General features: G+C 38.1%; 1 protein-coding gene across 4 annotated transcripts in view; it reads right to left on the bottom strand.

Moving 5' to 3' along the window:
• The window catches only part of LOC126210582 (replication protein A 70 kDa DNA-binding subunit-like), a 339516-nt gene extending 334082 nt beyond the window's left edge, over positions 1-5434 (bottom strand). For 2 of the 4 annotated variants that reach the window (XM_049939847.1, XM_049939848.1), the window contains exon 1: positions 5257-5432. In XM_049939847.1, coding sequence (XP_049795804.1) covers positions 5257-5289 — 33 coding nt within the window. In that variant the 5' untranslated portion in view covers positions 5290-5432. Of the gene's footprint in view, positions 1-5256 lie in introns of all 4 variants that reach the window. The other 2 variants (XM_049939850.1, XM_049939849.1) reach the window with 2 other exon arrangements.
• Positions 5435-20573: the final 15139 nt, after the last annotated feature.

Raw genomic sequence — 20573 nt, 5'->3', positions numbered from 1 at the left:
TCATGATAATGCTGTGTCACATTTTTGCAAAGTCTTGAAGCATTGGCATAAACAAATGACTGTAGATAGCTTCCCAGTAAAAAAGAATTAGTTATGCATCATGAGTAATAAAGTACGTAATACTGTGTGTATAATTTTGTATGAATAAATGACATGAAAAAGACAAAGCTTTTAGTACTTTTTCTGCATGGAACGCACTATCATATTTTACATTAATTTATATGGGATAAATTGTTCCTCGCACTATCATATTTTAAATTAATTTATATGGGATAAATTGTTCCTCTTTATGAGTGTTTCACCCTACGAGTCAGATTCTGAACGAATTATGCTCGTTATGTGAGGTTTCATGGTATTAGCATTAGTATGATCAGTGACTGTTTCCGTCATTATACCATTGCTGTCCATGCCTTTCAAATAAAGTTAATACCACATTTAAAGGCAAAGATTGAAAACATTAAAAACATTTATTACTTTAGTGATGGATCACTTGCTCAATATAAGAATTTCAAAAACTTCATCAATTTATTCCTGTGCAGAAAGGATTTTGCCATTACTACCAAATGGTATTGTTTTGGAACAGGCCATGGTAAATCGCCTTGTGATGGCATGGGGGGACAGCAAAAAGACTTGCAGCCTGTGCCAGTGTACAGAGCCCCTTAGGTAACCAGATATTGACACCATATGGTTTGTTCAAATTCTGTGGTGATAGTATTCAAGGCATGAACTTCTTATATACGAAAAGGAGAAATTGAAAAAATTCATTCTGATCAAGAAACAAGGTTTGACAGGGGACTTAAAATTACTAAAACAAGAGAAAATCCATTAATTTAAGTCAATTAACTATAATCAGCTCAGAGTAAGCAGAGTTTCCAATGATGCTGCAGCATTCGTAGGTAATGCCTTCGAAACAGATTATGAAATTCTAGCAATATCAATTGCAGGTTTACAACCAGGACAGTATGTTGCATGTATGTATGACAATTTTTGATGGGTTAGAAATTAGTGCAAAGTTTATTTATTTATTCCATGTGATCTGATGGTACACAATGTGTTGCAGATGTTGGAAAATATAATTTAACATTGTTAACATATATTAACGTAAGCCTATAGTATCCTAATGTATTATATTGCTCAATGTTTTCAATTTAACACAAACAGCAAGATTACTGTTCTACTTATGGTCGTCTTCTTGCAGTTTTATCTTTGGGTGCATTTCTACGGAGGTCATTAAAATTTGCACACAAAGAAACAGTGTGTGACCACTAGTTTCGAAAAATGTGTCACACTAACCATACAGCCTGGAAATCGTAACGCATGCTCTTTCCAGCTATGGCATGAAAAAAAAAGGATTGAGCAAGACACAGTTGAGATGTTACCTCCCAAAAATTTCCTAAAATTTGAATGTATCCATATACAGACATCATAGGTGGGAATAACCTACTGAAGTTTTTGTGTGATTGGTTCATACAAAAAGTAGCAGTAGTTGGTCAAACCTTTGCTCTCAGAATTGCGTGACAAATTTTTTAGCCACTTTTATCTCCATTTGGGTGTGGCTATATCCCTAATTTTTGCACAGTGTGATCCAGCATAAAAAGTCCGTAACTTTAAAAAAAAGCCTGACAGACTTGGCACATCTGCAGCTTCATACGTCATGCAAAGGTGAGTAGCCTCTCTTTAAAAGCCCCTAAACACTTTTTAACATTTGACCCTTTGATTTGGAATGGCCCTTAGTTTACATATAACTTGAAGACTTCTTGTAACAATGCATAATAATTGTGTTGTAACACACAGTTCGGTACGTTCAAATATCTATTGCTATGTCAAGTGAGAAAATATTTGATCTAATCACATTATGAGGCAGAGGGAGGGCATATGGAAAGTGTGAAGTGCAAACTATCCAGAAACGTGTATTGTGCTTAACCAGCAACAGTGGAGTAGAAAAGATACCAAGGTCTCTGCTAATACATTACAGAATAACTGTCTGAGATACACGTTCAGGCAGAATTGTATTTAAATATGGAAACTGAGGAGACAGAGGAATCATCGGTGAGCTTGGATACAGCAGGGGATTCTACAACTGTGGAGCCCCCATAACGTTTGTTACTACCCATCAAGATTTTACTGCAGAAGACATGGTAGGTGTTTACAGTCCAGAGGATTTGACTGGACTTATTAATGTATTTAAGTATTCAATATATAAAAAAAAATGTACTTCAGTCTTATTTCCATAATTGGTTTGTCTTTGCATAATCCTTTAACCAATGTTTCACTAACTGTAGGAACTATTTGAGATACAGTTGGCTTTGAAATACAGAAAAAAGATGCAAACCTTTGAAATGAATTTCTTATTGCCAGATATCGAAGACTATTAGTAAATTTCCACTTCACAGGAATTGATTTTCTGAAGTTTGTGTATTTCTTTGAAAAAATGGCTCTATCAAATTCATCACAATTTTAAAAACAGGCACTGACATCCCAATGAAGTTACGGATACAAAAAGCAGTGCTTTTTTCTACATTCAGATCATGCAGAATACCATTCCAGCCACGTCTGCTGAAGTATGTATTTTTTCTCAACATGAGAAATATACCTATGTCCCTAATGGACATTTTGCAGTACGCCCAGCATCACTTTGCAGGCAATGGAATTTTACACACACACACACACACACACACACACACACACACACACAGATGTGTTTGTAGTTGGCGTGGACAGGGACATGCACAGGAAACATAGTTGCAAACATGTTGCTTACAAAAATGTGTTTTTAAACTCAGTGCAAATACGGCTATGAAAAATAAGGCTATGTGTACGAAATTGTTGTTGTATTACTCGATGTAAGCGGCCATACCACACATGTACAATGATGAATATGACTTGCATGGCCAATAGGGGCGAAAATGTGCACTTACAGTGTCAACAGCTGTTGCACTGTGTGCTGATGTTGGTAACAACTGATGAACAACTGGACTTGAATAGGGCGAATCATATGTTTATTATCAGCAGCCAACCAGTAACTTTGTTTGTAATTTGCTATCGTTTGTAAATAAAGTTAGTTGGTATTTTGTTGTATTACCTTACAATTTAACCACATTGCCTGAATTTCTGGCAAAATCGGAGGGCCAACAGCAGCATCCGATTCCACTGCTCTGCTTTGACGCAAGACGTAATGGTGTTGTGGTGAGTGACCTCACTACAGCATGGACTTTTTGGGTTGGTTGTGTTTGTAGATGTCGTGTTGTTGTATTTGATGGTGCCTTCTGTTGGTGGATGTGGACATGCTGAGTATAACATGTGGTATAGAGTTCATTCGAGTTTTGGTTGTCATCGTTTTAATGTGGATTTGAATTTAGGTAGTTGGTGCGGTAATGTGAGTTGCGGAAGTGTTTTCAGTCAGATATGGCATTTAAGTCCACAAGTGTATCGTTATGTTCTGAGATGGGTGATGATATGATGTTTGCCATACAGTTTCAGCACGTGTTTGGTCTTATTGCTGAAATGGTATTGCTGGAGCCTTTTATTGGTAAGTAATTTTTGTTTTGGTTTACTGTATGGTACCTGTGATGTTTAGTGTGTTGTATATCTATGGTAAGTTACCTGTGTTTTAAAAAAAATAAACTGATGCAGTGAATACAGCATATTTGGGGTTTTGGTTCCACTTTTGGTTTTTTGCCATCAACAGCTGCGGTTGAGCTGTATAAGTTTAGGGGTTGTAGGTGGTGTTTTTTTGTACTGGTAACAGCGGTTAAGCTATGTAGTTCAAGGGAAAGGTCCGATTCCTGTAGTTTTGTTGGTTTAATGGAATGGTGTAATTTACACTTTTCCGGGTATTGTTCGTATTGGGATGGTGTGGTACTTTTTTATTGTCCTATATATAGTTTGTCCTCCCGCCCCTAAGGCCCCAATCTCATTTCATTTCTAGAATGAGACTTTATTGTGTAATTTTTATTAGGCCTATTGTTCATTTTTGTTGATGAGTGCATGTAGTGACGTCATTGTCATTTTGAACACACTGGAAGTAGCAGTTTTCACCATATTGATGACATGATTGGTCAAAGCACATGCGTGGAATCGGACGCTTCTGTATTGGCAAATCGGAAATAAGAAGACCGGTATGTCACTGCAACAACAAACGTAAATCTCGGACTACACTACATATCAGTCTATTACGACAACAGTATTTCATGTTGCGATGCGTTGGTTTCGCCAACGCACAGGCCATTCCAATCTAACCAAGGCCTCTGGCTGGTTCGCCTTCCCCCGCCCTTGTGACACCATCATACACAACGGGTCGACAGAAGCGTCCGATTCCACGCGTCGGCTTTGACCCGTGACGTAAGGGTGTTGTCGTGCGTGACGTCATGACGGCGCGGAGTTTGGTTTGAGTGTGGCTGTCTCCAGTTCTGTTTTATCTTATTTTATTTACTTTTCTGATCTGTTCGTTCTATCTCGTGAGATTTTTTTTTTAATTTAAAAACACTTATTACTTATTTTAATTATGTTTCCTCGAATTTCTGTTTTAGTTTATTATATTTATCTTTCTGATCTGTTCGTTCTATCCCGTGAGATTTTTTTTAAAAAAAGACAAAGAACACTAATCACCTACTGAAGCATCTTTATCTTCTATGGGTTGCAGGGGTTACGACCCCTGGGGAGGTGGGTGGGTATTCATGCATGGCTGTCTTCACTTACACGTTGTAGCTACGCAAGGCGTCTAAATTTGTTTATATTTAGTTTGCTCCCCACCCAAAACACCCCATTTCCCGCGCTTGTCCCGTTAGTGTCATTAGGCTTCTTGTGGAAAGTGTATGTGTTTTTGTTTCCGCTATATTTGTGACGTGATGGGTCAAAGCAGACGGGTGGGATCGGACGCTTCCGTATTTCCATACACAACTACAACCAACGACTGCATATTTGTTCATGTTATGACAACTACCTATCAAAGTAACACTCTAACCAAGGTCTCTGGCTGGTTCGCCTCCCCCCGCCCTTGTGAAATCATCATACACAACTACAACCAACCACTGCATATTTGATCATGTTATGACAACTACCTATCAAAGTAACATTCGGTTTAGTTTTCTTCTCTACACAAAATTAACGACTGTTACATCTATGTGCAGCAAAAACATGCCCTTAAAAAGTTCATTTCCGTTTCGCCATACCTATCCGTGGTAGGTTACTGCGAATCTGTTTACGTGAAACCAGAAAGTTAACTGCCACTTGGAAGAAATGAATCGTTTCACTTACGGCAAGTGCTCCCTCTGTGAGTTGCCGCGTCATGTTGACGGTAACAAATGTATGTTGCTAAAATATTATGCACACAGAGCTGAGAATCAGTAACTAAAGTTCAATTATGTTAGGTTATCTCCCGTCCCCCAAAACGCAGAATCCACGGGAAAGCACCGTCACAGATAATATAAGTAAATACTGTACAGTAGTTCAATGTACATAGTAGACGACGACTTCCGAAAAACTCTCACTTTTAGACCTTGAGCAGTGAAATGTGGAAAATATCGCACCATTGCTGGACGACGCTGGCATATAAAATAAAAATCCATGTACAATATCTTCATGTATTCCTATTCGCATTTGGGTTGTGGTGTTTTATCGCGACTGTAACATGTTTACACGACGTCCGCCACAGGGCTGTTTTCAGCATAGGCTTTCACTTTAGAGTTGTGTGGGCCAAACGGTTATTTTGGAGTATACGTTATCACGGTGACAGTTATGTTTCATATCAATTATTTTTGACCGTTATGAATAACTGTCCGTTATTTTTCACTGCCAAATTCTCTGAATCGTGCCATAAACTTAGCATATTAACTGTCATTTCATATTATACATATACAGGTTATCTGTCGCTATTAGAAATATTATCCTCACAGCTGCAACAGGAAATAAACGGAACTATGCTACAGCGCTTTTAAAGTGAAATGTTAAAGACGAGTCCCCATACATTAAGTCTTGTGATTTAACTCTGTATGTTATGGGACAATAAAAATTATGATTCTGAAGTATGAGCTAATAAGCTGAATACTGTAGGTAAATTCGAAGCTTAATTTCTGGTGCTGTTCACTTAATGGAATAAGTGTGGGGCCTTGTAACACAACACAAAAATATTCGCAATGTGATACGATTCGTTTACTGTTTGTATAAGATAATCCATTTGACGGAAGTTTTATGTGAGATCCGGTAAACTGCTCGATTTCTTCAGCTACCGGAAGGTCCTATTTTTTTGGTGGAAGAATAACCAATTACAGTTCTTCTAGTATTCAGTCTGTTTATCCTTACGTTTGGCATTACTGTGCATAGAATTCCTGTGGATGATTGGTTGTGTTAAGATCGTATGAATAACACGCTTAAAAGCCTCAAATGTCACTACTACACCTTTTTACTCTGTTGATCTAATTTTTCTTTGGGTGTCCAGAGAGATTCGGAATTAATAGTATTGATGTCGGGAATAGAAATTTGCAATAGATTTTCGGAAATTTCTCAATAACAAAATTTCCTGTCCTGAGGAATACTTGGCATGTCGATTCAATGTGTTGTTCTTTTTTAAAAAAATTAAATGTCATGATAGTGTACACATTCCGTCAAATATGAGGAAATAATATGCGCTCTTTCCAATATACTTCATCTGTCGATGTCACCTGCCTGCGTTGAGTTTTTTCTTTCTTTTTACAATTTAATATCATTACAGTTAACTGTCAAAATATATAACAGGCTACTTCATGAATGAGACAGAAAACCACTCAAAATGATGGGCTAAGTTTTGTATATAAAAAACCTCAACATGGTAATAAGTGTACCCGGCAGTTAGTTTTTCAGTTTTATCTAACATAATAGAAAGTAAAGTGATGTGAGCTGTTTGAAAGCAAAAAAGCATATATTACTCAAATATGTTCATGTAGTATGCACAATTCCTGGTAGGCTTTAATGTAAGTAAATTTATACTTTTATTTAAATACCACTGACATTTCTGACCAGATTATTATTGTAAACACCAGCATTTATTCCAAATATGCCTCCACAAAATGCTTAATTTTCCATAAATGTGGCTGAAGTGTAAACATTTCATTGCACAATTTTCTCGTATAGAACTGATGTGCTTAATACTTTGTAGAAAATGTTTTAATCAATGGCCAAATATCACTAAACCTTAGGGATATGGCATACTTTGAGAAGATAGTCAACTATTTTCTGTTTCAGATCACCTACAATACTCAAATTCTCCAATAAGTGTTGCATATTCTTTAACAATACTTCATATCTTTCTGTGCCACATAGAGGTAAAACACAGTGTTTTCCCTCACAGTAATGCCACAAATTATTCCCCCCTTCTTTTGAGAACCTTGGAGATGTGCTACATCTTTTATTACTGCTGATATGAGTTTCCTATATTGCCCAAAAATAACACAATATATTCTTATAAAATTACTACTAGGCTGCATGATTTCTGGCCAGCGGTTATTTTCCGTAGCAATACAAAGAGATTTATTCACTTCAACATCCACCCGCTCTGGAAGTATCACTGGCTTCTACGACCTTTAACTGGAGTCCATAACGAGTCACCAACTTTTAGGTTACCTGCAGTGGTAGCCCATTAACTCCCACAGAACAAGAATTTCGAGCAGTCATAACTGCTACCGAAGAATCCCGACGTCTGACAGTTACCTTTCTGACACCAACTTTCTTTTGTGCTGAAAATAGTGAATAGAGGGAGTGCGCGAAAAAGTAGAACAGAGTTCTATGAACAGATGGTGCGCAGCCTCTCAGTTATTTCCATGATCTAAAGCAGGGATCTCCAAACTTTTTAGTCCGCAGGCCACATTGACTCCTCCATGAAGTCATAAAGGCCATGATCTACCTAGTGGGATTAAGGCACCCTAGCACTCCATGATCACTGTAATGTGAAGGAAAGATGAAATCGCAAAAATCTAAGGCTGTGGGAATAGCTAGCACTGAAATGAACTAGGATTTTTATTTAATTACATAATTTTGATTGGTGGATGTACCTGACCGAAATTCTGGCGAATTTCATCGACAAAAAAGTATGTCACTGCACATTCTTCTCGAAAGCGTCCTGCAAAGTTCACGAAATCTCAAAATCATTGTTAGCAACACTATTACTGCAAGACGTAACAGAGGTAGAGTATGTCAACGCATTGTTATTTCAAGTGGCGCAACAATAAGTTGAGTTATGTAGTCTTGTAGCGAGTAACAGAGCCAGAGCATACATTTGATAGTTCTGTTGAGTGATTGTGTCTATGTTGCGAGTGTCTCACGAGTTTTTTAGTGGTTTATGCGCTGTACTAGTGGGTGAGACAACGAAGTGTGGGACAATTCAAAGTTTGAATTCGAACACAGTGTAATTGGGAGTATTTAATTTAGTAATTAAAGTACTTTAAAAATAAATTCATTGCATTTTGTTTAGGCAGACTACTCCCTAGTTTTATTAGTATTACATAGCACAATTTTATTTTCAGGTTACAATCTTTTGTGAAGTTCTGTACAAATATGGAAAAGAAACGAAAGGTTGACAGTAACAGTAGAATTTTTAAAGAGCAGCGGGGATGTCAATATTTCGTGGTGGAGTCAAGCAACAAACCAATGTGTATTATTTGCAATTAATCAATATCGCTCTTCAAAGAATACAATATAAAACGTCATTATGAGACAAGCACTCTCAGAATTACTCCAAGTTTACAGGATGCGAACGATTAGAAATGTATGAGTCTCTGAAACGCCAGCTAAAAACCCAGCAGTTGCTGTTTAAGAATGCAAATGATGAACAACATGCAGCAACTCGTGCTAGTTTTCGTGTGGCTCATTTAGTAGCAAAACAGTGAAGCCATTTACCTACGGTGAATTAATTAAGAACTGCATTACTGCAACAGCAGAAGAGATGTGTCCAGAAAAAGTTAATTTATTTAAAAACATAAGTTTGTCGGCAAACACTGTGGCTCGAAGAATAGATGACATTGCACAAAATATATCAGCACAACTGCGTGACAAAAATCAAGACTTAGACTGGTTCTCTTAGGCTGTGGGTGAGTCAACAGATGTATCAGATACTGCTCAAGTACTACTTTTTATTCGAGGGATTGACAAAAATTATGAAGTATATGAAGAGCTCCATGATGTTCACAGTATTCATGGGACGACCACTGGCAAAGATATTTTTAAAGGAGTTGAAAGGGCAGTTCAGAAAAACAATCTTCATTGGACGAAATTAAAATGTATTACAACTGATGGCGGCAAAAACATGTGTGGGAAAAATAAAGGTGTTGTTGCTCTCCTTTCTAAGGCCATAGAAAATGACGGTGTCTCAAAACCATTAGTAGTGCATTGTATTATTCACCAACAGTCTTTGTGTGGAAAACATTTACATATGTCAGAAGTTTTAAAGCCAGTTATTCCATCTGTTAATTATATCAGATCCCATGCACTCAGTCATCGCCAGTTCCACAAGTTTCTTGAAGATATTGAGGAAAGCGACTTGCCATATGATACTGCAGTGCGCTGGCTTAGCTGCGGTGAAGTTCTGACCCGTTTTTTTGAACTCCGAACAGTAATTGAAATTTTTTTGAATGAAAGGAATCGCCCTATGGCTGAGTGGTTATGGAAGCTAGCATTTTATACAGACTTAACTGAACATATGAACGACCTTAATTTAAATTTGCAAGGCGAAAACCAGCTTCTGACTGAATTATACACACATGTTAAGTTATTCGACAAAAGACTGCATTGTTTCAATATGAGTTGAACAACGTATGCTTCACGCATTTTAATACAAGCCAAACATACAGTCTGCAAACTGAGATTCTGTTTCCTCTAACTTTCGCAATTGAAGCTTTGGGCGCTTTAAAAATTAATTTTGAATCACGTTTTTCAGATATCGATGCAAATTCAAACGATATCAAGATATTTCCAAATACCTTTGATGTCGATATAGAAGCGTTACCCGCAGAACTTCAGTCTGAAATTATTGATTTGCAATGAAGCGACTTTTTTTAAAGAAAAACATTCAAAGTCAACATTACTGGAATTTTATAAGTGTCTTCCATCCACACAGTTTCCAAATTTACGTAAATTTGCCTGTGGCTTTTTTTCCAAATGGCTCTGAGCACTATGGGACTCAACTGCTGTGGTCATAAGTCCCCTAGAACTTAGAACTACTTAAACCTAACTAACCTAAGGACAGCACACAACACCCAGCCATCACGAGGCAGAGAAAATCCCTGACCCCGCCGGGAATCGAACCCGGGAACCCGGGCGTGGGAAGCGAGAACGCTACCGCACGACCACGAGATGCGGGCTTTTTTTCCACTTTTGGCACTACTTATTTGTGTGAAGAAACTTTCTCCAAAATGAAATATGCAAAAAGTATTTACAGATCAAAATTAAGTGATGAGCACCTGAAGTCGCTGATGATTATCTGTACCAGTAAACTTGATCAACGACTGTAGGTAATTATGAAAGGAAAGTTACAGCTACATAAAAGTCACTAATTATCCCTAAGATGTTAAATTTCTTTACGTGAATACTCTGTGACTTTTCAAGATATAAATTAATTACAGTTATTTTTACACGTCAGTTACAACTAAAATATCCAATATCATTATGTACACCAGGTATTGTATTTTCTTTAAATTGCCTTTAAATAAAAACATTTTATACGATTTACTTGCTATGTGTATTTTACAACGTAATCTAAAGAAAGTGAAACCTCGCTTAAGAAGCATCTTCCATAATGATTGATTACTAAGGCTAATCGCTGAAGTGGCGTCCATTTGAAAGACTTGCACCAGAATTGTGGGTAGAATAAAATGCAAAGCATTTTTTTACTTAAAATGTTTTCGACAAACTAGTCTGTTAACCGTTCTTTTTTTTTCAGTATCGCATGGAAATGGTTTGTCTGTTTATTGTAGATAGCCACAAGTTTAACCATGACCTTCCGCTTTGTAACGATAGAGCTTCGACAATGTCGCGGTGTATTGGTCGCAATAGGCCTCGAAACTCAATTGTTGGCAGTATAGGTAGCACCTCAAATATTTGGCGGGGATGTCCGGCCAGTTACCGCGGGCCGGTTTGCCAGACCTCCCAGGCCGGTTTCGGCCCGCGGGCCGTAGTTTGGAGACCACTCTCCTTTGTGGCCATATCTCAGATAATGCGAAAGCACAGTGCGAGATTTGGTAAACAGATGGCGCGAGGCATGGCTGGCAGTTATCAGTGATAGTTCCATCCACGAACAATGGCAGTTCGCGCATGTCAAGACACGGATGGGGAATGCATTGTTGAACATTGGGGACAGTGTACATACTGCAAATTATGTCTCGCGCTTATTTATGCAGAATTTATCGCTTCCCACCACTATCAGTGACAATTCGCAGCAAATGGAATCGAAATTCCCTAAACAACTCCCTATGATCACGTTTAATGCTCGCATTAGCTATGGCATTCAAAGCAGAGTGCTCAGAACATACTGAACGATCATTGGCTGTCGATGTATACGAGACATACGCGCGCAGAACAAAGCGAAACTCAGAATGAGATTTTCACTCTGCAGCGGAGTGCGCGCTTATATGGAACTCCGTGGCAATTAAAACTGTGTGCCGGACTGAGACTGTGAAGTTTAGAAGGTAGGAGACAAGGCACTGGCAACATTGAATCTATGAGGGTGGGTCATGAGTTGCGCTTGGGTAGCTCAGCTGGTGCCGCCATGGTAGCTCAGCGTGTTCGGTCTAAGGGTTAGCTACTATCTGTAACAAAAAACTTGAGTAAATTGCTCAACGAACAACCTAAACGAGTGTGGCTCTGAGCACTATGGGACTCAACTGCTGTGGTCATAAGTCCCCTAGAACTTAGAACTACTTAAACCTAACTAACCTAAGGACAGCACACAACACCCAGCCATCACGAGGCAGAGAAAATCCCTGACCCCGCCGGGAATCGAACCCGGGAACCCGGGCGTGGGAAGCGAGAACGCTACCGCACGACCACGAGATGCGGGCTGAACGGGTGTCCCGGGATGTCCGCCCTGAACATAAGTTGGCAGAACACTTGCCTGCAAAAGGCAAAGGTCCCGAGTTCGAGTCTCGGTCCAGCATACAGTTATCTGCCAGGAAGTTTCGGGCCATCGTTCATGACTTCAACTACAGTGTCAGATGAGCAGTTGAATATGTGAAAACAAAAATAAAATTCTGGTCCATCCGGCTTTCTTTTGTGTTGTGACCTTTCTTCTGCAGTATCTTAAAAATCTGATACTTGGTATTTGCAGTGACACTAATTTATCACACAGCAGAAGCTACAAATCTTTCAAACACTGAACAAGAACTCAAAGTAAAATAATCTCGCTTCTGCAACGTGCAAGCAACCACAAGGGTTCACGAGTGGAAATTGGCCATTACAGATGGAAATCCTAATGAAATACTCATATACGAAAATGTCGGCCTGCTTTCATTACGCATTTGTACATTATCTCACACTTACATTCTTTAGTTTTGATGAGGTAATCAGAAACAAACGAAGACAATGATTTTGATTTCTTTATGCACAACGTTGACTTTAGGCAATGACTGCATCGTTGGCATTACTTCCAACAGATATTTTCCAACAGAATTTCTTATACCAAGTGAGTTGATGGAAGGTGGTGGGTGCTCACTGTAAAAACCAAATAGCAGATTTTTAAGATACTGCAAAAGAAAGCTCATGAAACAAAACCAGACAGTATGGACTACAATTTTATTTTTGTTTTTTGTTGATGCGGTTTTCAATTCACATATTCAATATAGATATTTTTACTCGTTTGATAATACGCTCTTTTCACAGTCGTACCACAGTTTAACATAATAGTCGCGACGCTCACTGCTGTAAAAGTTGTTACCGTTTGACAGCTGGAGCGACACTAGCGTTCTAAGCGGTGAGAATGGAGAACGTCAGATGCTCCGTAAGCATAACGTTTGTTTTGCGTCATTTTCCTACGTGATTTATAACATATTTTGATAATTTTTTGCCTCCATTACTTTGTGTAATATCAGAAGGTATAGATGTTTCTGGAAATACGAGTAATTCAAAGATAAGCGCAAGTAGCGATGAAAATGATGAATGCAGTGGCAAGCTATAACACATTCGTGAAGAAACACTTGTGATGTTGGATAGAACTGTAGTTAACCAAGTTGATATCAAAAGAATATAAACACACAGATTCATATGTAAGAAGCACAGGTATATACCTCTACATGCAAAAGGGATCGACACCCCATTTGTTGTTCCACAGGCCTACTGTGTTTTAGTCATTGTCGCCTGTTGCCACAAGTAAGTCCTTCACCTTTAAATTACTCAAAGTGGGACAAGCAACTGTCAAACAGTGGGAGAAATATGTTGTGCGAGTACACTACAAGTCCTCTGCCACATAACTCTGTATGTTCGCACTGATGGAGACATTCTGACAAAACCTGTGTGCCTGGGTGCTGCAATATAATAAATTCAGAGCAAACATTTTATTTTCGTCTTTCCGTCTTACAGTACGTTTGTCCTTCAATGGCATGCTAATGTGGCTTAACAACAAGTCAAGGGCATATTTTTTAAACATGGGGATCTTATAGTCCTGATAATTTGTTTGTCATTCCTCACTTGATTCTTCTGGTACAGTCTGCTGCTGTCTGTACTTAAAATGATAGGCACTTTTCTTGTTCCATAATAGTCTAGTGATCTCTACATTCTGAAACTTCACACCCTTTTGCAAGACACAAATAACTGCACTTAATCTAACCACTCATCGTCAAAGTAGGTCTGTGTTGACGATTCTGGTGAATCTGGGACTGCCATGTGGAAATTTGAACTGCCTGCTTCTGTGTCATAGAAGTGTTTTACAGCTGTAGTCGATCGTCGAACCTTTGTGGCACTTTCCTCTTCAGCGTCAGTTGAGGTGGCTTATTTTGGATGTGAAACAGTGCAAGTTTATTATTGTCTGCATTCATGAACTGGTTTTGTTCTAAGTGAAGGTAAACAGTGTCTTTTTACACAAGATCTTCTCGTTTGCTATTCACTAGCCATTTTCTGTTCCTAAAACTAAACACTGATCATTACTACACATGTAGTTTGCAAGCGAATACTGTCATTACAGTTTAGTAACATCCTGGTATACATCTCTCAGGAAACCTAAAAAAAGACGTGGGATCTGCTTCTTGTTGTTGCTGCAGGCGCTCCCGTTTTTAAAAACCATTTTACAAACCAAAATAAATAATTACAATTCGCTTTCGTGGGTTTTACTTCCGTGCCGCTTGGCGCGCTGGGCAACAAAATCGAGGCCAAGTGTCGCGACTGTACTGTTAAGACTGTGGTCGTACCAGAAAAACTGAAATTCATACTAATTATGAATTTTTTCCGACTTGTTTTTGACTAGTATAGCTGTGATACTAAGAACTTTGACGTCGGAAAATATGGCGGATCATGGGCAGGTCTTAGTATAGGGATAGTTGTGGAGGGGGAGAATGGGCGGGGCTTTGTCCGGATCTGGGTCTGTCGCTTACATTTACGTCTCCCCTACGAGGATTCGCTTCACGACGTAATCCGAAAGCCTGACTGCACAGCCTGTAAGCAGCTCTATTGACGTTAAGCGCCAGTCACCTGTTGATCAATGCCTTTAAATACAGACCTGTCCACAGTTTTCATTTTAAAACGTCAATATAGGTTGCTGAAAGAAGTTTCCGTCATGAGAATTAATAAAAACGAAGTTCGAATGCGAATAATCACGATTATGGTGGCATACTTATCCGTAGTGTAGTCACAGTTAGGGATTAGTGTTTTATGGTATGATTGAAGATTTAAGTGATTATGAATTATTACTTGAATGGCAGAGTGATTTGTAGCATAACACATAACATTACGCCTTCAGCGCACTGTGTCTCAATGGTTTTTTAACATGTTAAGTGCTACTTACAATTGTAACTACCACTCAGACGCATCCATAACAACAGTAACAAATGCGGAAAAACAGAGCAAATATCGAGTAAAAACTATGTAGTGGAACGCCCCTTGATTTTTGCTATTTGTTTACACAATATACAGCGACACACGTCGGATGCTCGCTCACTGTCTATGATTTCGGGCATGATCCTGTAGTTTTTATTACGAAAAATGCGTTAAATATGGGGAAGTACATTTAAATATGACGCAAACAAGATATTGGGCAATGCCATACGTCTATTACCACAACCTTTATTTCACATTCGCAGAGTTTTACAACTGTCAGCAAAATTATCAGCTTTCAACCTAATATAGACCTCAGACTAATCTACAAATATGCTTGCTACTCCAACCTAGGTTTTTTAGGTGGGGGGAGGGCACAGAATGTGCTCTTGCCCAATCTGTGTAACCAATGTTTTCATCCCTGTTCTCTACACAAACAGCTACAGTACATGCCCATCACATCTTCTAAAAACCCAGCTCATTTTTATATGGCATTTTGATAAACAGAGCTGACTGATGAATTGTTAACAGATCTAGACCATAGTCAGATCTCCAAATTGTAAGACTGTTATAGAAGCAAGTCACTGATTATCAGAGTGGATTAGGAACAGTTAAATGTGGAACAAAATATTTGGAATAAATTCCGAAGTTTTAAGCTAGTTTCAACCAATATTTTTTGTACCAGTACAAATCATTTCCTTTACCCTTCCACTTGCAAATAGTGAGGGGGAAAAAGGCTATGTATATGCCTCCATAGGAACCCTAATTTTTCATATCTTCGTGGTCCTTAGGCAAAATTTACAGACCGATGACCTCAGCAGTTTTGTCCCATTGGAACTTACCACAAATTACCAATTTTCCTACCACAAAATTGGCGGTGGTAGATTTGTCCTGCAATCAATTTCAAATGCTGTTTCTTGGAATTTTCTCAATAGTGTTCCATGAAAAGAACTTTCTTCCCTCCAAGGATTCTCGCATGAGTTCGCCAAGCACCTTCGTAATACTTACCTGTTGTCTGAACCTACTGGTAACGTATCTAGCAGCCCACCTCTGAATTGCTTCAAAGTGTTCATTTAATCTGACCTGGTGGGGATCTCAAACACTTGAGCAATAGTCATGAATGGGTCACACTACTGTTCTGTTCTACAAGGGTGGTCTAAGTGACTTTCTCCTTATTCACAATCTTCCAAAACATACCCATCTTCCCAGAGGAAGGAACTAATAGTCCTCAAAGCTAGAAATAGTTTTTTTATTCAAGTGCTGTTTTTCTCTCAGTCTTCATACAAAGCATTTCATAATTTTACAAAGAGTGCTTTTAGCCCTAGATAAAACACTAATGTTAAAATTCTGTTTAATACAAATCTTAGTGTTAACCAGCAGATGCATCCTTGGGTCAAAATATAATGCTTAATTACAGTTAATTATAGAAGGTGAAGATAATAAAATAATCCTGTGCTCCGTAGTTTTGTAACATCTTGGGATTTCCAGTTTTCTTCTCGATATCTAGCAGCAACCAGTTACAGACTTTGTATAAGAATGGAAAATTCCATTCTAAATCATAGGCAGGGAGGCATAGTCTACATGGACATCATTTTTACTTCGTGTTTTGCAAGTTCATCTCACTGAAATAGCCAGAACATCTGCTCGGAAGAAATGACGAAATTAAATTGTCAAACACCATAAAACCTAAGGACACACGAGGAGACTTAAACGAAGCGAATTCGCTTAAACGAGATGAAAAAAACTTGTGCCCAAAACAGAAAGTGCTTTTACTAAGCGACAGTCGTGGTAGGCAGTGCAGAAACCTTCTGAATAATATTCTAGAAAAGAATTACACAATAACTTCATTTCTAAAACCAGGCACACAGTATTCCAAAGTTACAGAAAACGTTCACGAAAAGACCTATTATAGTAAAACTGACAATGTAGTTGTGATTGCTGGAGAAAATGACAGCTACAAAGGTGAGAAACCACAACTATTTCGAAAATCTGTTAATGCAGTAATACAAAACACTGTGCTGACGAAATTAATATTGTGTACAATCCCACACAGATACAACATTCCAAGCAAAACCACTCCATTTATACACTAAACAGCCAAATAATGAAAGCAGCAGCAGAGTATGATCATGTTGCAGTAATTGACATAAACACGTTCCTCAGCAGAAATGATTATACAAGACATGGTTTGCATATGGTGTCTAAAGGAAACACAGCTTTGTGTAACAGACTGACAGCAGAGCTGCTAAGTGAGACAGAAAAATTCATCATCAAGAGCAAGAAAAAAATCTGCGGAGGCCAAAAGAGTTATCAAACATTTATCTGAGAATAACGCAGCAGCAGAAGAACAACAAGCACAAGCAGAGAAACCATTATCAGCTTCCGGCCGCCTACATCTACCAGTAGCAGTAGAGGACCTGACTGCTTCAACAGCAGTAGCAGAACAACCAGCAGCAGCAGGATGATCAACACCACCTGAAACAGCAGAAACAACTAGTGGAAGAGTGACACAAGAATCATCATCAGCAGCATTCAAGAAGGAAGAATGGTCATCACTAACAGAGACAGCAACACCAACTCCAACAGGATCGAGTGTACCGGCACAAAGGAGCTCTGTAGTGACAGCAGCTATTCCTCATAGAATGTTCCCGAGACCACGAAAGTCTTCAACTCCGAATGGGGACGTTTTATGATATCCTCGCAGAATGGGGAAGTTTCCCATCACTGTGTAAGTAAAGCAGTCCATTACCAGCACAACAGCTCCACCTCCCTTGCAGAAAATTGCTCCATCGTACCAGTATGTCAAAGGAAATAAATCTCTGTCTTAACAGTGGCAGCACCTCAACCAACCACGTCATTAATAATTGGCTCACAGCTTTCCACCAAAATATTCAAAGGCTGTTTTGCAAGTTAGACCAAGTTATAATAAATATTGATGAAACAGGAGGTGCAAATTGTGCTCACATTCTTTGTTTAACAGAACACCATGTCACTGTTGGCATTGAAATGCTCAATATTCCAAACTATGTATTAGCTACCTCATACTGTAGAAAGCATATGAGTAGAAGTGGGGTAGCTATTTATGTGAAAAAGACTATGTCCTTCAATACAATAGATGTACAAAAATATTGTGTGGAGCACCATTTTGAGGTATATTTTACTGAAATAGCAGAAGCTGACAAGAAATTGGCAATTGTAGCACTATACAGGGCTCTATCTGGTGATTTTAAAATGTTCATAAGATAGATAAATTCTGTGCTATCATATCTAACAAGGAGAAATAGGGGCATTATATTGACAGGAGATTTTAATGTAGATCTCCTATTAAATTAATCTTCTAAGGCAAAATTTGCAAATTTAATGCACACCTACTGTCCGTTTTCCCACAAGAACTACTGCCACTTCCAGCACTCTAACTGACAATATCCTTGTCGATATGTGTAGAGCTAATCATACCACAGTAGAAAAAGTCACAAATGATGCGTAAATACTCATCATTAACAAGTTTAATATACATCAGAGTAATGCTGGTGCTCAATGGAAAACCTTTAGAAACACGAATGAGAAAAATATTCAAAAGTTCAAATTACGCCTTCAGGAGACCAACTGGAGGTATTTTTATCTTGCAGGTGATGCTAATACAAAATATAATTTATTTACTGGTGGAAAAAAAAATATTTTTAGACTACAGGACAGGCAATAGGGCAAAAAACCATGGCTCACCAAGGGCATAAAAATATCATGCCAGAGAAAAAGAGAACTGTATATAATATCCAGAAAATCTAATACTCCTCTCCAGCTAACTATTATAGAACATGCTGTAAAATTTTAACAAAAGTAATTAGTAAATAAGAGTATGTGTATAATTACTGAAATTAGCTGTTCAAATAATAAAATCACAATGATTTGGAATATAATAAAGAGGGAAACAGGAACTTCACCATATCACAAAGCAAGAACTGCTGTCTCAAAAATTAACAATTCGAAAATAGTTGATAGTGAACAGATAACAAACACATTTAATAACCACTTTTTAAGCATCACTTCCCAAATAGGTTGCAGTCGTGACCTAAGTGACGCTGCAAATAATCTGAAACTTAACCTCCCTGAAATTTCTAATAATATAAACATATCACTCATAACTGTCAATAAAATCAAAAAAATTATTCACTCATTAAAAATTAAAAGATCTTTAGGTATAGATGACATCTCTAGCAAGCTGTTAAAACCCTGCAGTAATGAAATTTGCTCACATTTTCAACACATCTCTTTGTGAACGAGCTGTTCTAAAGAGGATGAAACGTGCCATTGTGAGACTTCTTTACAAGTATGGCAATGCTACAGGTGCCACGAATTATCATCCTGTCTCTCTATTAACGACAATTTCAAAGGATCTTGAAAAAGCAGTGTATAACAGGATAGTGGCCCACCTAGAAAACCATAATATTATGAACCATAAACAGTTTGGTTTTCAAAAAGGGGTTTTGAGAGTCATCCATATACTCACTCACAAATGATATCTTGGAATCCATTAACAGTTAGAATTCTCCAGTTGGTGTCTTTTGTGACCTTTCCACGGCTTTTGATTGTGTAAACCACAAGATACTCTTTGAGTAGGCCTATCATTATGGATCCAAAGGGCCTATCGACAATTGGTTAGAATCATTTCTCAAAGACAGGAAAGAAAAGTTGATCCTACATGGCTGCAACAATGGATCTCTTAATACAGAGGTTTCTGAATGGGCAAAACACATCATGGGCTTCCCCAGGGATATGTCCTTGAGCCCTTGCTGTTTTTAATTTATGTTAATGATCTACCCCTGTCAATTAGTAAATGGATTCACAATGTTTGCTGATGATACAGTCATTGTGGTAGATAGTACAACTGCTACCGATACAGAGTCTGGTGTTAATGACATACTCAGGGAAGTTACTGCTTCATTTACCCCAATTCTCTTTCAGTTAATATTTAAAAAAAAACCTGATTTTATTCAGTTCCAAGCTAAAAATAAAAATCTAAAAAACATAGTCATTGCACACAACAGCCAGGTACCAGAACAGGTGCACTCCATTAAATTGCTAGGGGCTCATATTGACAGTACGCTTAAGTGTGAACATCATGTGCCCCTCACTCTAAAAAGGCTGTCATCAGCAACTTTTGCTTTAAGAATCATCGCTCATCTTGGGGACATCAACATTTTCAAATCACCTTATTTTGGGTACTTTCACTCATTAATGAGTTATGGTATAATTTTCTAGGGTAATTCACCAATCACAAAAAAATCCTAACAGCTCAGAAGAGAGCAGTCAGAAATATGTGTGGGTTTCTCCACAAACCTCATGTAGAAAACTCTTCACTCAGTTAGGAGTACTGACAACAAGAAGTCAGTACATATACACTCTGATGAATTCTTTCATTAAAAACTATGCTCAGAGTATGAAACAAATTGTCCACACCACAACTATAACACTAGAAGTAAAGATGATCTCCATTTTCAACTAAAAAATTGTCACTTGTACAGAAGGGAATAAAGTATCCTGCTATTAGGACTTGTAATGCAGTGCTTAATTACATTAAATGTACAAAAGAA

The sequence above is a fragment of the Schistocerca nitens genome, chromosome 10, assembly GCF_023898315.1.
Source record: "Schistocerca nitens isolate TAMUIC-IGC-003100 chromosome 10, iqSchNite1.1, whole genome shotgun sequence".
NCBI lineage: Eukaryota > Metazoa > Arthropoda > Insecta > Orthoptera > Acrididae > Schistocerca > Schistocerca nitens.
This window is presented reverse-complemented; position numbering and strand designations above follow the sequence as displayed.